The sequence below is a fragment of the Phaenicophaeus curvirostris genome, chromosome 7, assembly GCF_032191515.1.
Source record: "Phaenicophaeus curvirostris isolate KB17595 chromosome 7, BPBGC_Pcur_1.0, whole genome shotgun sequence".
Taxonomy (NCBI): domain Eukaryota; kingdom Metazoa; phylum Chordata; class Aves; order Cuculiformes; family Cuculidae; genus Phaenicophaeus; species Phaenicophaeus curvirostris.
The window spans coordinates 21,703,249-21,721,726 of record NC_091398.1 but is presented as its reverse complement, the minus strand read 5'-3'; the positions used below and the strand labels follow the sequence as shown (position 1 = coordinate 21,721,726).

The 18,478-nt window shown below is 37.7% G+C and overlaps 1 protein-coding gene across 4 annotated transcripts in view; it reads left to right on the top strand.

Annotated features, from left to right (window-relative positions):
* Positions 1–10,031, top strand: part of B3GALT1 (beta-1,3-galactosyltransferase 1) — a 207,379-nt gene extending 197,348 nt beyond the window's left edge. The window contains exons 5-6 of one of the 4 annotated variants that reach the window (XR_011337744.1): positions 5,088–6,658; positions 8,039–10,030. Coding sequence is in view for 3 of the 4 variants with exons in the window: in XM_069861172.1 (XP_069717273.1) it covers positions 5,317–6,297 (981 nt within the window). In the remaining variant the exon portion in view is untranslated. Of the gene's footprint in view, positions 1–5,087 lie in introns of all 4 variants that reach the window. The other 3 variants (XM_069861173.1, XM_069861172.1, XM_069861171.1) reach the window with 3 other exon arrangements.
* The last annotated feature ends 8,447 nt before the right edge of the window (positions 10,032–18,478 follow it).

The following is an 18,478-nucleotide window of genomic DNA, read 5'->3' as shown; positions in this document are numbered from 1 at the left end:
AGATTTTTCCTTAGGTAATTTAAGGACTTCATAAATGGTGAAGACATTTTAGTGTCTTGGTCTATATACAGATGAAAACCATGATTACAGAAAATTGATAAAAATCTCTCTTCAGGGAAAATTAGAAGAGTTTGCTACATTTACTAAATAATTTAACAACTGCATTCCCACTTTCTTTTTCAGACAAAAGAATAGGTACCTTATGGCAAAGATTCACAGTGTTAATTGGACTCAATTGTGCTCTGCCTAACAGGCTCCTGGGTGGCAGAATAAGAAGCTCTGGTCTCCCTCAATTTCTCACCAAGGGCCATCCCCAGGGCTCAGCATCCTGACTGCCTCCACTCAGCACCTACATTATGCCTCAGCACTAGATAGTAACATGGTATGGATTACAACTATGGCAACATGCCAGGCTTCAGGAGCTGTGGTTTCTATCACATTCATCCACCATGATCCAGTTACATTAATGCACTTGCACTTACATAGGCTGGGCTTTCTCGAAAGATAATGATCAAGAGCCACTCAGGGAGAGACAGCAGCATTCCAAAATATTGGCAAAATATCACAGTTGGCAAGTAACATTTGCTGAACTCATTTGACATCTGTCTGAAAATTGTCCATGAACAGTTAGGAAGGTCCTCAAATGTGCTCATTATCTGAAGGATTATTCTTGATGGGCAGTCAGCTTGTAAAAGGTTCGCTGCGAATACTCACAGTCTGCATTAGGTCAATTACTTACAGAAATTACACAGTACTGCTTCTGTGCTCTGACTGGGTGGATTCTCTGGCTTGCACAGCATGAGCTGTGAATAGCACAATTAAGTGCACAACTTTGAGTCACAATATGGAAACATGACACTAAACATTTGCTTTTTACAATCATCTACCCTAGCAGAGCTTGAGCTTTTGATTACTAATAGAATGACAGCCAGGTTGAGAAAAGGGGCAAACTGATTTAAAGCATTTTTAAGAATAAGGGTCCAAGAGCTTAACTTTGCTGCTGCCCTGCTCAAAAGCTTTATTTTACCCCACAGAACTGAGAAAAGGAGGCGACATCTCCCTTTGCCTGTGCCAGCTTCCCCAAACATGACATATCCTAATACCAACAGACAAAGTCCCAGACTGGTAAAAGTCTTCTGCTCCGCTCTGACAATTCATGTCCTGCTGTTGAAGGGCATTCGAACATATTTTGACACCAAACTCAAGAACATCGTGGCAGAACTATAAAAAAAAAAAGTAGTCCTCATAATGAGAAAATACTGAATCCTATATCAGGACTAGAAAGGCAACATGCCAATGAATTTGCAACACTTTTTAACATTTATGGCAACATTTAAGATACTTATTATTGTTAAAATAATTAAAATGTTAAAAATATTCTGTAAAACTTCTGGGCAAACTGCTTAAGGAATCACAATAACATGTGAGCACTGAAGTGTTTTCAGTTGCTATTTGGATGAAAGTAGAGACTTTAGTTCACATACTATATCCTTCTTCCTTTCCAAATAATTAACACAGAAGTGTTAACTTGCTATAATTTGAGAACATTAATTTTACACTTTGATTTAATTCCTTGCAACTCACATCTTCGATATCAAAGTCTCACATACTGCATGGCTGCAGAGTTAGTTTCAAGTCACAACATGAGACAAGTTAAAAATTTGTTCTCGCTGACTTTGATACTGTGACAAATTTTGCAAGATACTGTCCACACAGGAGTAATTCTAAGAAAGTCTGAGTTAGACTCTTGTTTAGGTCCTTCATGAAATAGCATCATCTTTAATAACAGAATTTGGCAGCCTCTGAAATTCTTGACTGCTAAATCATTACAAAATATGTATTTTACTGTTTGGTTCAGGTTTCCCTGCCTAATCAAGCTATGTATTTTCTTCCTTGTGGAAGTTAAACATTACTGGAATTGCTGTCCTGGAACAACGTTAGTAGAAGTTATTTGTAGGAGCATTTGCCCTTTAGCCAAAAAAATGCATGACTTGGCTGTTCACCTAACCCCCCTCCTCTGTAATCATACGGACTGAGAGAGATGAGTCCTGAAGGGGACACCAAAAGCCTTCCACAAATTTTTGTTTGTATTTGCACTTTTTGCCAATTTTTCTTGCGCTGTGTTCTTCCAATTCTGTTCCCCACATAAAGCAAAAATCTCAAGTAAAGCACAAACATGAACTTTAATCTCATCTTCATCTCACAGTGGAGCAGAAATAGCAGAGACCCTCATCACAGAAAGCAGAGAACTGTTGTCTTGTTTTTCCCCTCAATCTTCCTAAAAAATAATCAAATTTAAGATTTCACTTGTCAGGAACACTGCAGCCAGTTCAGTCTTAATGACTTCACCTGCACTTTGCTCAAAAACTACCACAGGGATAATGGAAAATACTCCAAATTGAAGACACCATCTAAATTCTTATTTTTCTTTAAAGAAAGCAAACCAACCAACTAAACAAACAGAAAAAATCCCTAACCAACACACAATAGGAAAACATAAGTTTATTTTAAGAGACAGCAGTCCAAAGGCTGATATAGGAAATATTCATCCTGGAAAAATAATTATCTGTAGATTTCATAACCAAGGAAAGAAATTCCTATAGTAGCTTGGAATCTTTCTTCAAAATGGTGTAAGTCTTTTGTTGCTTCTAATCCTTTCAGAGCACACAAGATTGGACATCACAGCCATGATATTGCTGGACTGAAAAGCTATTTTATGTAATTTTGCAGTTCGTAAGAAGTAATTTTCCCTTCCCTCAGATATCTGCACAGTATTCATGGTAACTAATGCACCTGCCTTTACTAAAGAGAAGATGTAGAAAAATATACATTTATAGAGAACACAATATATAGCTTCCTAAAATAACTCATCATATGCAGAATATTAGAAGCATTTGTGAAACCTTAATGCTGGAGTCCATTAAATACACTAACCTACATAGCTCACACTCTACATCTCCAACCCATTACTGCTCTATTTCTTTATTAACACAATCTTCTAGACTTTACACTTATGTTTTCATTACATTATGACATTTCACGCTTGATGTTTTTCCCTGCTGAGATCTCCAGTGGGGGCGGTTATTGGAAAATCACAATGAAGCCAGAAAGAACCAACCTATGTTGTTTGTTGTGTTTTGCCTTTCTCAGAACTTATTACAGCAGGACATTCTCCAGACATTACAGCAGCATTTGTGTGCATATTTATCACAACAGCATTTATTTACAAGGAGGTACATCTGTGTGCCACTGTCATTGTGTTCTGCAGCCCTAAAAGGCCTTGTTTAAATATACTGCTCCCAAATGTTCACTGCTACTGCTTGGTGGGAAAAGATCACAAACCTGAAGTCCTGTGCCAAGTGGCAAAGTAGATCACAGTCACTCTTCACCTCATTAAACAGATCTGGCTATAGGGCAAACTCAAAGGAAACAGATGAAGCTCTGAAACATAATGCAAATTCACTTTTTCCTATTTTCTGGAAAGGGAGACAGGTATGCTGCTTCTGGTCATTAAGTAGCTAAAAGTTTATGTAATGAAGACCAGCGGGAGGTTGCTAGTTGTAACAATCTATAAGGAGGCTACAGTCTGTATATATTTAGCAAATGTTAAGATTGTTTCTCTGCAGTTTTTACACCTCAGCATGAAATAGCGATGCAGAGTAACAGTCCTTCGACTCAGCTAGGCTGCCTGGGGCGGAGGATTCTGTCTGCACAAAATATAAGAAACAGATCACCCGGCTACAGGGTCACACTCTCATTTGGTTTTGGAGGAAGGAAAAGGAGATCATACATATCCAGTGCAGGAGAGGCACAGGCTCCTTCACAAGCACTGCGATGTAACCTAAGCGACTTGTAAAAGCACTGTGGAAACAGAAAAGACGTTTCTAAGAAAGGGCTTCTATCTTTTTGTCTGAACCTATATATGTTTTATTCTATCCAAAGTAAATGTTAAATATTTCAGAGACTTTTTTGTGTAAAGCTCATCTGTTGCATGTTTCTAATATCCTCTAGCTCTAAAGCAATGGCAAAATGCAGGAACATGGAGCCCACAGGCACTCTCCGGCTACCGGTGAGCCTTGGAGGAGTCTGCACTGATCTGGCAGGCTTAATGCAGCTTGTTTCGTTTCCACGTAATGATGATAAACAGAATTGGTTCTCAGGAAACACACTAAGAGCAAACAAATCTTCAGGTTGGCACATTCCCCGGATCCAGGAATGCCTCAAAGCTCCCTGGTGCCAGAGGCAGGACTGGTGTGGGAGCCAGTAAGGGCTCCTGGTTCAGGAACCCCAGCTGGCCAGGCAAGTTCGCTGCACACCAGCCAATGAAGTAACACCATAAACAGGCTCCCATCATGATTTATCTTACATTTTTACAAAATATGTTTGCTCATGAAAAGTAAAGACTGGTTTGTGAGGAGAGGAGAAAGAAGCCAACAAGAATAACTGAACTGTGTTAACTTATTTCTAGATTTTTATGGAGCCTACTGGGGTGCTGATCTTTACATGAGTAACACAGCATACGTACATCCCTCTCCCCCCTGTACCTTTGCCAATCTGTCCCATTCTGTCCAATTTCCACCAAATCTTGGGTTTGTTATCTGGACAGACATTAACAACCTTTAGACTGAATGTCATCTGCAGATATTTATGTACATGGTTGTCACCAATGTTATTAATCCTAAGATAAAGTATGTTTTCATTCTTTAAATAATTTTAAAATGTTCCATGGCATATTTTGAAAGATTGTTTGGATAAAATGCTAGGAAGCAAGAATATGCTAGAAACCAGAGAATTATTTTCACATACTTCTAAAATTACCTAAATGTCCAACGTGTTATGCTTGTTTAACTTTTTTTTACTCTATTATCATCTATGAGATTTTATTAATAATGAAAGCATTACTTCACTTATACTACTCTATTCTGGTACACTATCTTGCATTCTGGTACCTCATGAGAAAGAAAAGCATATATGAGAAATGCATTAAGACACTTAACTTATTAATGGACAGTCATATTTAAGCTCATTTTTTCTTGCCTTAGGCTTTTACGATCTAGCAATGGAAAATTATTCTTCATATTTTTCAGAAATGACAGAAAATTCCAAGAAATGGAAGCCGCTGCTAGCAAAAGAAGAAAAGCTGAGTATCATCAGGGTTAATAGCTCCTATTTAAAATCCATGAATGATTACAGAATTTCTTTTCTATATCGAACTTCCAAATATCATTAATAATATGCTGCCTTTCTGGGACATAGGTGCACTCATGGTACGAAGGCTATTTATTCATCACACGGAATAGAAGAGCTAGAGGAACAATGGCTTCAAAGGTCTCATGCTTATACGTTTTGACAGTAGTTTGTTGGGCAAGTGCTCTTTGGTACTTAAGTATAACTCGTCCTACTTCTTCCTACACTGGCCACAGACAGATCAGTAGCATATCCATAGCCAGAAAAAACGTTTCCTTCGGCAACATAAGAACTCGACCTATAAATCCACATTCCTTTGACTTTCTTATCAATGAACCCAACAAATGTGAGAAGAGTGCCCCTTTCTTGGTCATTCTTATCAGCACAACTCACAAAGAGTTTGATGCAAGGCAAGCCATTCGAGAAACATGGGGAGATGAAAACAACTTTAAAGGAATTAAAATTGCTACTCTATTTCTTCTTGGAAAAAATGCAGATCCTGTGTTAAATCAAATGGTGGAGCAAGAAAGCCAAATTTTTCATGACATTATTGTAGAGGATTTTATCGACTCTTATCATAACCTCACTCTCAAAACATTGATGGGGATGAGGTGGGTAGCAACATTTTGTTCAAAAGCAAAGTACGTTATGAAGACCGACAGTGATATTTTTGTAAATATGGATAATCTTATTTATAAGCTGCTTAAACCTAACACCAAGCCAAGGAGAAGGTACTTCACAGGTTACGTTATAAATGGAGGACCAATACGAGATGTTCGCAGTAAGTGGTACATGCCAAGAGATTTGTATCCTGACAGCAATTATCCACCCTTCTGTTCAGGCACCGGCTACATATTTTCAGCAGACGTAGCAGAACTGATTTACAAAACCTCCCTTCACACCAGACTTCTTCATCTTGAAGATGTGTATGTTGGACTCTGTCTTCGGAAGCTGGGAATTCACCCCTTCCAAAACAGTGGCTTCAATCACTGGAAAATGGCTTACAGCTTGTGCAGGTACCGCAGGGTGATCACAGTGCACCAGATAACACCAGAAGAAATGCACAGAATTTGGAATGATATGTCCAGCAAGAAACATCTTAGATGTTAAGATTTTTACAGATGTAAATACCTTTTTTTTTTAATTATGATCTAGTCTGGTTATTTTTTGACAGTGATCTGCTGATTTACAGGTTAAACTGCGGGATATTAACTGTGAGATGATTTTTAATGATCGATTTTTCATTTTCATTTTGACTAATGGTTTACAGACTTCAGGCTCTTTTCATAAGGACATTACACAACTGAAAGGATCTAGAGTCAGAGCTCAGATTTTGTCCGTTACCCCCCACCACACACACCAGCTCCTGCATCTGTAATAAAAGACAGTAATAAACTATCATGAGCGGCTAAACAGTTCATGCCCCAGCCTTTGAGATAAGACTCAGGCTCTAAGAAATGAAGAATTACAGGTGTACTTTTACTCCTTTTTGACACCCTACAACCATTTCTACTTAAAGCTTTGCTAATAAATGGAGCAGTATACATTTGCACTGACCTTCTACACCTATTGTGACATGTATATTTTATAGTACAATGTGTGCAACTTCAAAACAGCTTACTGACGGTATTACAGCAGAATTTAGACAGATAAGAACATCAAAGTCTCATAGGCCTTAAAAACAAACCCACACACTGAAGTATATTTTTATTTACCAAATTGTATTCCTTTAAATTATTTCAGAAGACACCCTGTTTCTTTCCATTGCCCAAAGCAGCCCCTAAAAGATCTAATTTTTAAATTAAGTAGAATCTGTAGGTGACATAAGACGGGACATGTATGAAAACCTACCTTAAAAATACATTATAAAAATATTAATATATTTTAAATTTTAGTTTCAAAGCAAGTCCATGTATCAATGGATCTCTGCATTGAGCATTTTACATAATGATATATAATTGTATTAAATGACAAAAGTGTCAGTAAGCAGTATATTTCTTCAATGTCAGTCCTTACATTATTTATCTAAAAAATTATGACACAAAAACAGTTTTCTGAGGGTAAGTTCTACTTTTTGCTACAATACGTATATGAATAAGATTCTATCAGATTTTTAGTGGTGTGGAAAAGTAGAATTTTGTCCAGTGAAAGAATGCAATCAGTTTTATTTTGATTGAGCAACAGAGTACACAACAGTTACGTACAACTTTCACTGCAAAGCAGAGGGCTTTTAAGAATCACCTATTAAAAAAAAACCCACAAATTCTAGCCTTTGTTACAAATCTGTAGCTCCAAGGTTACTCATCACAGAGTTAATACTCACTGAAGTCCCATTCAAAAGATCCCCAGAGCTTGTGACAGAAATCAAATACACAAAATTTTATTAAAGTTTCATAATATGCTTATGTGTTTTGAATATGAATGTTAATGAAATGTCATGAAAATTATTTCCTAGAAAACTTTTTGATAAATTCAAGCTATCTCTGTTCAGCACCACCTTCTAAGAGCTAAAATATGACACTGCTCAGCAAATAACTTCAAGTGAAGAATTCACAGACACAAAACTCGCCAAATATATTATTAGCTGTAGATTACTCACACCATCCACAGCATGCGGAAGTCTTATTCATTTCAGCTAGCATTTCATGCAACACATGAAAAACTGTTAAGTCTGTACATTTTTCAGGATGTCTATAAAGTTGTCAGAAATTAACTGAATAAGAATTTAAAGGAATACTCTGACCTGATTTTGCCATAGGTGTACATAGCACTTTACAACAGTAACACAGGTATGAAGATGCCACCCCAAGAGGTCTGCAGTTTCATGACAATTTTTTTGTCTTATTCACAGATGCAGCACTACTCTTTTGAAAGGAACTACTTGTAAATAAAGTAAATTGTACCTGGCCTTCAAGCCACAAGCAGTAGGTGTCTCAAACAATTGTACTTCAGATCTAAAAGTGAAGCTACACAACATATAGCCCAGGAGTTACTGCTAGTCCTACAGGAGCTTGTGCATTCTTCAAAAATGAAAATCAGTAATTCTATATTAAAAAATACTGAATCTCTTGCAGCATAATTAAGATTTATCATTCCCTAGTTGACCTAGTCCTTGTTAAAGTTGCTCTTGCTTCCTGTCAAACTCAGAACTCTAGCTAAACAAGGTACAACTAATAGCATAGATTAATATTAAACACACTCCAACACTGATTGGGTTAAGTTCAACTTTCCTTATCCAAGCCCCCAGAATATGCTGTTTAGGAAGGGATAGTAGGGTGGAATTGATCCCTACCCCTCAGGTGTATCAGACAACATGGATGATATTCTAAAAGGAACACAAGTAGTAATAATTTCAGCCCGCAGGCTGCAATCACTTCTGCTATCCCTCTGCGCTGTGCGGTACTTTGGGGGTTCTGAATCCATATCCAAACGGATTTGGTGGCCTTACTTCTCCTGCTGATGCTTCTGTGGCCTTTGGTTAGTAACCAAGAGGACAGCAGGGCTCCCAATCCGGATACCTCAGGGCTCAAGGAGCACGGTAGCCTTGAATTTCTCTTAGTACAAGTAGACTGCATGAACAATTGGAAGGTATACCTTGAAAACAGCATCTGAAAAAATGTCTTTCCTGCCATTTATACACAGATCTTCAACAGAAATGTAAATGTTCCTCTTGGAACTGATGTACATATTTTCAAGGCATTTTCTTCTGTATTCAGCTGTATATACGTGTAGAGTCTGCTTGCTACGTAGTATTCTGTTATGCATGGAGCTGAGTTAGGCATTATATTTGTCCAGTGTTTCAAGAGCCTTAAGCATGTGTGCCCTAACTTTTGAATGTACAAGACTTTTTTCTTTTATTGTCGAGTGAATTTACAAGAACACAACAAAAGCCTAATTTTCTACTTCTATTAATTTTCTGATACTAGACTTCACTAGCTTGTTACACTTATGTAACAGATTTCTTACTCCTCTTTCTTCAGAAATTGCAGTATTGCAACCAGGAGCTAGAAAGGGAGCAATACGTCTTCTCACAGGGGCAGCTTCTGTCCCTTCCACTCAGTAGTATTTGTGCCACATGGGATACTGTAATAAACAAGTGTTTTCACTGGACTTCCTTTAATCAAAAGAAGTATTTATGCTACTAAAAGGTCATTTTGCTTATTGGCCATGGGACAAAAGACAACTTGGTTAAGATGTTCTGGCTTCTGGGCACTTCAAGTGTGACTATAATCACAGTGTGATTCCAAAACATACATGAATAAAGCACATTGAGCAGGGAATCTAGGGGGAGATGCCTCTCTTCAGGAAGAGTTTTACACAAAAGCTTTTTTTTTTTTTTTTGCTAAAACTGTGAAAGTATTTAAACAGAAGTTTCAAGGTCCATTTTCCATCTTCCCTAATAATGTTAAGTATAAATTTTGACTCTTTATTGGGATTTCTTTTGTCTTTACAATGTAGATGGCAATTTGTAAATGAAGAGTGCAATTAACTAGAGAAGCTTGTCAACAGTAACCAAACTTTAGGTGTATCATTATATATGACTGGCTGTACTTATGTATTTATTTGTCTAAACTGTATATATTGTTTTATCTATAGTGTCTGTAGGAGTGCATTCTTTTAGATTAAAGTATTATTTACAGTTTTGTGGGATTGCCAGCAAAGCTGCTAAACAAGATACTATTTTTTTGTATCAATGTCAAATAATAAAAAAAAAATTAAGAACAAAGTCAAATGAAACATTGAAGGTGTCCTGTACAGTGTTCTTCACTTCTCTCTAGAAATGTAAATGGTGTTCTCTGAAAACACAATACCAGTGAATAGACTCCTTTGTTATAAGGAAGAATATTGTGCTGTAAAAGCAGTTTTTTACAGAATAACTGGAAAAAATAAAACAAACAAAAATATTACTTTTATTCATTTTTTGTGCAACAACTTCATGAAGCTGATGTCCACACTGATCAAGTGTATTACATTTGACTCCAAAGACTTAATCTTAAAACAGCCATGACAATATCTGGCAAATTAGCAGATGGGTTCATCACCTGCTTCGCCCTCTTTGGAATCCCCACCAAACAATACTGAAGTTTGGCAATTCAAAGGTAACAAAGCTATTTGACTCCTTTGGCAACATAATTCTAAATTCTATTCTAACTATGAATGTCCCAAACCCCACATCTCATAAAACCACAATAAACTCACTTTGAATTTGCTGTGTGACTGCTAGGAGGGTATTCATCCAGAGGGAAGGGGTCCTCCTCTTGCCTCTCAGAGCCACAAGCTGACCCCAACAGAGACTTTTGCTTCCCCAAGCCCCCGAAAAACCACGAAGAAATAGATGAAAAACGAGAATCTGAATACACTCAGATTATCCAGTCAGTCTTTTGTCGTGTTTGTCTCTCAATACAAATAAATTAAGATGCTGCTTTGTCCAGTAGGAAGGTCTGAGCAACCTCAGGGTCTTTACAGTAAAATAAAAACACAAAACAAAAGAATATAAAAGCAGGACAGAATTCCTTTTATTGTAAGAACTAATCAGAATAGTTCCTCTCTCCATTCTCCTCTTTGCAATTTCCTGTGTAGAACAAAATATCTAACCCTTTGGTTACTGGTTTCAGAGCTCAGTAACCAAAAGCCTTTCATGAAATTGAAAGGAAAATAACACACACACACGAAGAAATGCAACCAATGTCTATTTTTCTTCGGGCCACCTGCTTCAGAAGCAGCTGAGGCGTGTTACAGTGTCCTCAGGCATCCCGGGAACGTCTGCAGCAACACAGCAGCCGTACAAATCATAACAAGATGCTTTAAATAACTAAGAGTTCCGTGTACAGTAAAAACCCCTCCAACCATTTTAATTTTGATCATAGCAGCCTGGGTGTAATTGCAACACTTACATGGTGTTTAATTAATATACATCTTGGAGATATACAGATATCAGCACTAGTAGTATGGATTTCATGTACTGTGATTATCTTAATTACAAGCATTCTATTTTCTCATTTACTTAATTGATTGTCATAGATTTCCAAAGAAATTTACACTGCCTTAAGTGAAAACAATACATTAAAAAAAAAAAACCCTACTTAAAACTGCTGAAGCTGGCCTATTCAAGTAGCAACATTCCAGAAAAAATGATCTGTATAACATGAAATTTTGTACTGAATAATATCTGCTTACTTTTCTCCTGTTAAAAATAGGAATTTTTGACATGGAAGGAGTCATCTGGGGAAAAAAAAATGAATATGCCTTATTGATTCAACTGCACCTGTAATAGAGTTGTCTCAAGCATCTCCTCTGATGACATGCCTAACGCAGGAAAAATGATCTATTTCTCTGCTAGGTCTGTGCATTAGCTGACTCCACATTATATCTCCGCCTCACCTGAAAGAGCTAAGGAGAGCAAGTGGCAATTTATTCGTCATGCAAGATTTATCCTTGAGCATTTATTCTGCAAAGGCAGTGTTACATATCAAACTGTGCAGAATTATGTGCAATCGTTTTGTAATGCAGCCAACATTTATTTAGAGGAAGCGAATATCCTGAACTTGAGGTATGCAGGGTAGAACCTACCACATCTGCAGCTAAGTCAAGACTATCAAGAATAATTCCAATCCCTACATTCCTTTTTCCTTTAGGAGTTCCTTTCTCTGTGCTATTTTCTAGCATGAACTCTTTCCTCAAAGAGAAATCAGACACCTCAGCACCTTAGTGTAGCAGTAAAAGCAAGTGGAAAACAGAGAGCTCCTTACAGTGTCATTAGGGAAGTGCTAGCAGGCCCAGACTACAAAATTTAGCATGACATTTATCCTCTTTTGGCAATAAAGATAGCAGCCATGTGAGTGAGATAAGCCACAACCAGCACCTACACTCATCCATCATGATACATCAGCCATTGTGCTCTAAATGCATTATGCTCAGCTCACGCAGCAATTCTTGCTTAGCATAAAACATTTATAGGAACACGTTAAAGGGAAGGCAGCACCAAAGTACAGCAAAAGCAGAAAGGGATAAAACATTTTGAAACATTCTAATTTTTTTTATTATTTATTCAACGTCATTAAAATCCCTCCTCAAAAAGAATCTTCTATTGCAAGACATTTCAACAGTTATCCATTATCCATCAGATCTTATCCTCACATATATTCAGAGGTAATGATGCACAACACTGGTCTCCATTATCTACTGCACCACAGACTGCTCAATAGCTGTGTAAGGCAAATCAGATTTGATGCAAGACACAAGGCCCATCAGTTTCAGTGGGATTTATGCCTGTTTATGAAGGGCTGAATTTCATTCTTTGTCCAACTTGTGTCTTAGTCCAGCTCACAATGAAATCCACTGGGATATCACCAAAGTTTCTGGAGAAGAGCACTGTATTCCAGGCAGTACTTCACTCGCCAGAAACTTCAACTCTTATCAACAGCAAACAGGAAGACAAAGCAAGTAGCACTCTAATTTCCCAGTAAGCTTACTCCTTATGAAGACAAAGTAGAACATAAGACCTACAGGTTTTTAACCTGTCTAATAAAAGTAGGCATATAACACAGACTCTTGACAGGAGAGGGCTCTGTGCTGAGTTATTTATCACCTGGCTCTCTTCCAGCTCACGAACTTGTTATATAACACTCACAAAAAATCCTGTTTGGCAGCAGTAACAAATACAAGCCACTGGCAAGAGCAAGAGCCCCACCAGGCCATGTCTACTTCTCGCAATCACTCCTTTTTCATTCCTTGTACAGTTTTCAGTTTCACAGTCATTGCATTGGTGAAAAAATGGTTGTATAATGCCATGCCTAAACTTCATACATCTGGAAGGATCCCTACAGTATAATTTAGGATAGCTTTCCTCCCTTTTGATAATGAGACATGTATAAATGGTCTTTTCATGTCAGCATCAGGACTTGCTGATATCCCTGCAGCTCCTCTCCCCCATTCATCAGACCAATCACTACACTCAACACTTTTGCTATGGACTTCTTCTGGCTCTAGTCTCTCACCTTAAAGCAACACTAAATCTCACTACTCCCTTTCCCCATGCTCAGCTACCTCTTAGTTTGGTGTAGTTCTAGCACCCAAAGAGCTCCCCACCCATGCTTATATCCTCAGTCTCACTCAGCAAATTGCAGCCATCAGCAGGTCATTCAGCTGTGGCTTAGCCCTCAAGATATTCCTCTTCCCTATCTCTCCTTCTTCTGCTGGCAAGCCCTGGAAAGCTGTCACCTGTCTGTTTTCCCACTTCTCTCCTCCTTGTAGGACTGTTCCCCTCTCCTCATTACCAGCCTCTCACAAAACAGAGACTTGCACAAGGCTTGCCAGTCACAACTAAAATCTTCCACCGTAAGATCCAGCAGACACCTTGACTTTCTGCTACATCCTCCTCCTCCCTCTCTTCCCCACTTCAACTTTTTAACTTATTTACAAAGTTGTCTTTAGCTTCACTCCATTCTTCTGCATTTTTAACCTGCTTCGATCTAGTACGTTCCTCTGTGGTTTCCTTCACTCTTTACATTTTTCCTCCTGTGCTTTTACATAGCTCAGCATCCTCCTATCTAATGTCCAAACCAGCTGCAAAAACAAGAACATAGTGTTTTATGAAGACATGGTCCCCACCTAAAGAGTTTAGTCCTACACTGTCCAAAGTGAACTCAATGAGTTTCAGAGGAAAAGTAGCCCTTGGAGTAGTTCCTTCAAGAACCTTTTCTTTGGTGCTGTCTGGTCTAGTTTTAGGTATATGAAAAAAAACAGGTCCATCATATTTCATCTTGCCTCTGCCTGCAGAGATCATTGCACAGTTTAACAGATCTCCCTATAACACACCTTCTCCATGTTTTTTTTCCTTTATTCCCTCTACCTTTCCTCACATAACCTTGAATACTTCATCAGAATTTATAACAGCATTTTTTTCACATTTCATTTTAACTTCCATTTAATCAAGTATACCTTATTCCATAGTTTCAATGTTTTAATCTTTCTATCTGCTTCTGCTCCCTATGTTGCCTCCACTTTGCTCATATCTTTCTAATATTCAGATATCTGGCACTGAATCTATTACAACTGTATTTGCATGAAGGCTGAGCACAGCAGTACTTTTCTCAGTTCCTGTTTTTGAGGTATCAATGACTGTTACCAGATTAGTTTCATCAGACAGGACAGCTTTTCTTATCAGATTTAAAGCAGAAAACTAACTTTTGCTTGCATCTTAGCAAGTGCATAAGGCTAGAGTAGCTATCAACATAGCAAGTGTCAGCATACTCATGCTATTTTTAAAAGTACCTAGGTAATGAACTTTCTTTATATAGAACAATTTCCCCTCGCAAAGGCCAAAAAAGGTCCAGCACACTCAGGTTAAAGACATTGAGATGAACTGAGGCTTTGTATTTTGCTTGCCATCACTTTAGAACTACTTTTTTAGCTTTCATTTTTATCAAGTTTTGGTTGCAGGATGGTTGCTGCCTCTGGGGAGTGATATCCAGTACTGACAAGCCTGGCTCAGTACTTCCAGAGCACCATTTTATTCTAACCAATTACACCGTGTCTGTACTTTGAATTACATACTCAGTCGATGCCAAGGTTGATGATAACCTGCTTTAATTGGTCATTAAAAGCCAGTATTATTTACTGCCTTGTTACTTGGATTCAGCATTTCTACACATGGGGATAAAACTAATGGGCTAGAATAAGGAATATACACAGCATGCAATTAAAATTACATTTTTTGTTAGAGGAATATACATGCACACAAGGCAAGTGCCAGCATATACTAAGAAGCACAGGTTAGGAAAGTATACATTTAAGTTTGTATTATATTTAAATGTAACTGGTACTTCAAATAGACGGGCAAGTGGTGCAAGATTTTTTACAAATAATTAAATCAGTTTAAAAGAATTGCCTTGTGTTAATTAGGTGCAATAAATTACACAATAGTTCACAGATTCCTTTAGAAGGGGTTTTGAACATGTAGCATCCATAAGAAAACAAACTGAGCCTTGCAAGCCAATATTTGACAAAATAGTTATTGACTATTTGTTTTATCAATACAGAAACAAGATTAAAACCCCCCACCATTCATGCAAGACAAAAATATGGCTAACATGACAAAGAGTGCTTTATATTTGCACATCAGAGACAGGTGAATGTCAGGAATAACATGTAGACATTATGTCCATCCATGTGCTTAGAAGAATGATCAGAAAAGTATACGTAAACTGATTACCCTTACTCTCTTCCCTAGAAGCATTGATTAAGTCTGTAGTTGAGGCAGCCAGCGTGGGCTTACTACAGCGGTCTTTGTTTAGGGCAAAATCATTCACTAAAACATGAATCACAGAGCAGACGGTCTGCAGGTTAACCTGAACATGTATCGGCCTATGGAATATCTACATCTCAATTCAGTTTAAGGTCAGAGCTCCAGAGGTTGCTTCTTGTCTTGAATTTCAGGGATGTCCTGTAAGAAAAAGCTTCATGCCCAAGAAGCACCAACTGTATAAAAATAAACTATAAACAAGAATAATCCAATAATAAGTCTAAGTAGACAAGCTGAAAAAAGCCTCACCCTCTAAGTACCACAGAGGAGTACACCTCAATTAGACAACCAAACAAAACCTGTAGGGCAAGAATGGTTACTAAACTCCTTGGATGTAACATTAGGAAAGGAAAGAGATTAGTTAGGAAGGTCCTTTCTGATTCATGAGGCTGGCAGGTCCTTCTGACTTCTAAGAGAAAGAGCTGCGCTCATAGCATGGCTGCTAAAGAACAAATGAAGAACACCCTGACCCACTGAGATGCTACAGATCCTACATCTTGAAGACTCACAGCAGCCCCAGGTTTGGTTTTGGATGTAACCAGGCAGAAATCTTGTGGGATCTTTGGTTACACCTTGGCACAAAAGCTTCCACTAGGGATCAGCACATTTTACCTTGGAGAATAAATCATGGGGCACTCAAGCATTACATTTTAGGATTTCTAGGCTGTAAGAAAAAGAAATCTTAGCAGATAAAGTTGTCTCACTTGTGATAGATCATTTATTTCTTGAACATTTTAGATAATGAAATGCTCTACACATTATGATTTTGAAATTACTGTGCCAGAAGTGTCATTGAAAACCAGCTTGCACTTTTATCTTCTGCTAAGCCCAAGAGAAGTACCACTTCGGAGGAGTACGTTACATTTCATTTGAATGCTGGGACAGCCACATCAGTAAACTAAAAACCATATGGATCATCAGTGCTGATACTACTGCCTGCCCATATTTTCTCTTTCCAGCTCTGATCATCAATCATATTTCATTTCCCTTTTTCCATGCCCTTCTTTTCTAAAGTACCTAACAGTTTTGGATTTGTTGTTTGCTATTTTTGGTTTGGTTTTTTTTATGCATCACAATTTCAGGAAGAAAAAATGCTTAATGGAAATATTTTTAAGGAAAAAAAAAACGGAAAAAAGTACTCCTGGAAAGTTGTATTTGAATGTGCACACTGTCTGGCAACATCCACATGAAATGCAGAAGTGAAATGAGAAACACTTTGTTGTTCCCTAGCACATGCTGCGAGGGTGGACAACAGCTCATAAGGACAGACTACAGCAAACAGGACTGTCCTCTGCCAGGTCTTACTAATCATGCCATGGTTCAAGAGCAAAAATATCTGACCTAGCCAAAGACTGGGGTTTGGACTAGATGACCTTTAAAGGTGCCTTCCAACTCAAATTATTATATGATTCTATGAAATTAAGCGACATCAACATCATTACTCATAACAGAAGAAACTGCACAGAAGGAAAAAGGGAGCCTAATGTATATGGTCCAGACACAAAAAACTTGGAAGCTGCAGAAATTTTACAGGAAATAATGCACCACAGGTGACAAAACTACTTGTGTCAGATAATACCAAAGCTTTAGAAAAACACGTGTTCTGAAATTTCATATACACCACTGTGTCTGATCGGCAAGTTTATTCTGTTTGCTGTAATGCCAAGATGTATTTGTTTTAAGCAGTAATTCACAATGGGTGAGGCAACATCATCTGTGGGATTTGCAGCTGCCTGGAACACATCAGACAACTGGCAACAGATTTATTGTAAGAGTTCTTAAAATATCTGTTTGAAATTACACTTTTAATCATATTAGTACGCACATGACAATGAAAAGCAGTATTCTCAAGAGGAGCAGTAGGCACTACTTCTTCTCCCACAACTCATCTTAACATGCTTTCCAATAAATATAGTTCTAATGGTACTTTTAAGCCAAAAATATGTATTTGATGCATTGAATTTAAATCACAACACAGACTTAATTTAACTCTATACCATGTGTTCCATGTATTCAACATAATAGGTCACCAACAGGTAAAATTACTCAAATTTACTTCAAACATTTTTATTTTTCCTGGATAAATTTCTTCCATGCTAGTTTGAAAGAATATCTAAATCTAAATAGTATACACCAAGAAGTTACTTAGCTCCCCGTCTGACTCTTGAAATGGAATTTATATAGGTACTATTTTATATCTTGCAAAGTAAGTGCATTTATATCCTTCTTCCTAAATTTGCCAATATCTGTGCTAAGAGAACATTATACAAAAATAATCTTTCTTTGTATTAACTTACCATAAAGTCAGACAGTAATAGTTCAGTTCTACAAGAAAAGATAATCTTTGCAATCCTCTCCAGAAGACAATAATTTCACCTTTAATGATAAAAATTATTTTCACAGATAAGAGATTTCTTTTGTGACTAAGACAAGGATTGTGATCTTTGTTAGATAAGCAGTACGAGCCTTGAATTTCCACTGTTTCTTATGTATTTATATTAGCTAGTGTTAACATGCAGGCATATGTGTCTCCGACAGAAGCTTTGAAAGGGTTCTCATTAAGATCTGAGCCTGTAAGCACTTGAAATGGTTTTTGTTTGTGGTTTTCTTTTTCAAACATCTTTAAAAGTAGTAACAAATTGTTTAAATGCACAGATTTATTTAGTGAAGCATTAGTAATGCTCCAATAGCTTCATTTGTGTTGACATATAAACAGAACCCAGAACTAGCCAGAAAAACACAAGTTCACAGTTGACAATCAAATAAAGACCGTACGCACTTATCCTGCCTGCAGTCCACACGCATGCAGGCTTGTTCCCTCTGTGCTCTGCAGTGAGCAAAGGCCACGGGGCACAGAGCTGAGCCAAGCCCATCAGTCTTGCTGAATGGCTTCTGGGCTACCTTGAGGCACAAGAGCTCAACCACCTCTAGAAAACGGAGTAGACGTAGCTGGAGCAGCTCTGGAGAAGAGCTCGAGGAGGACACTTG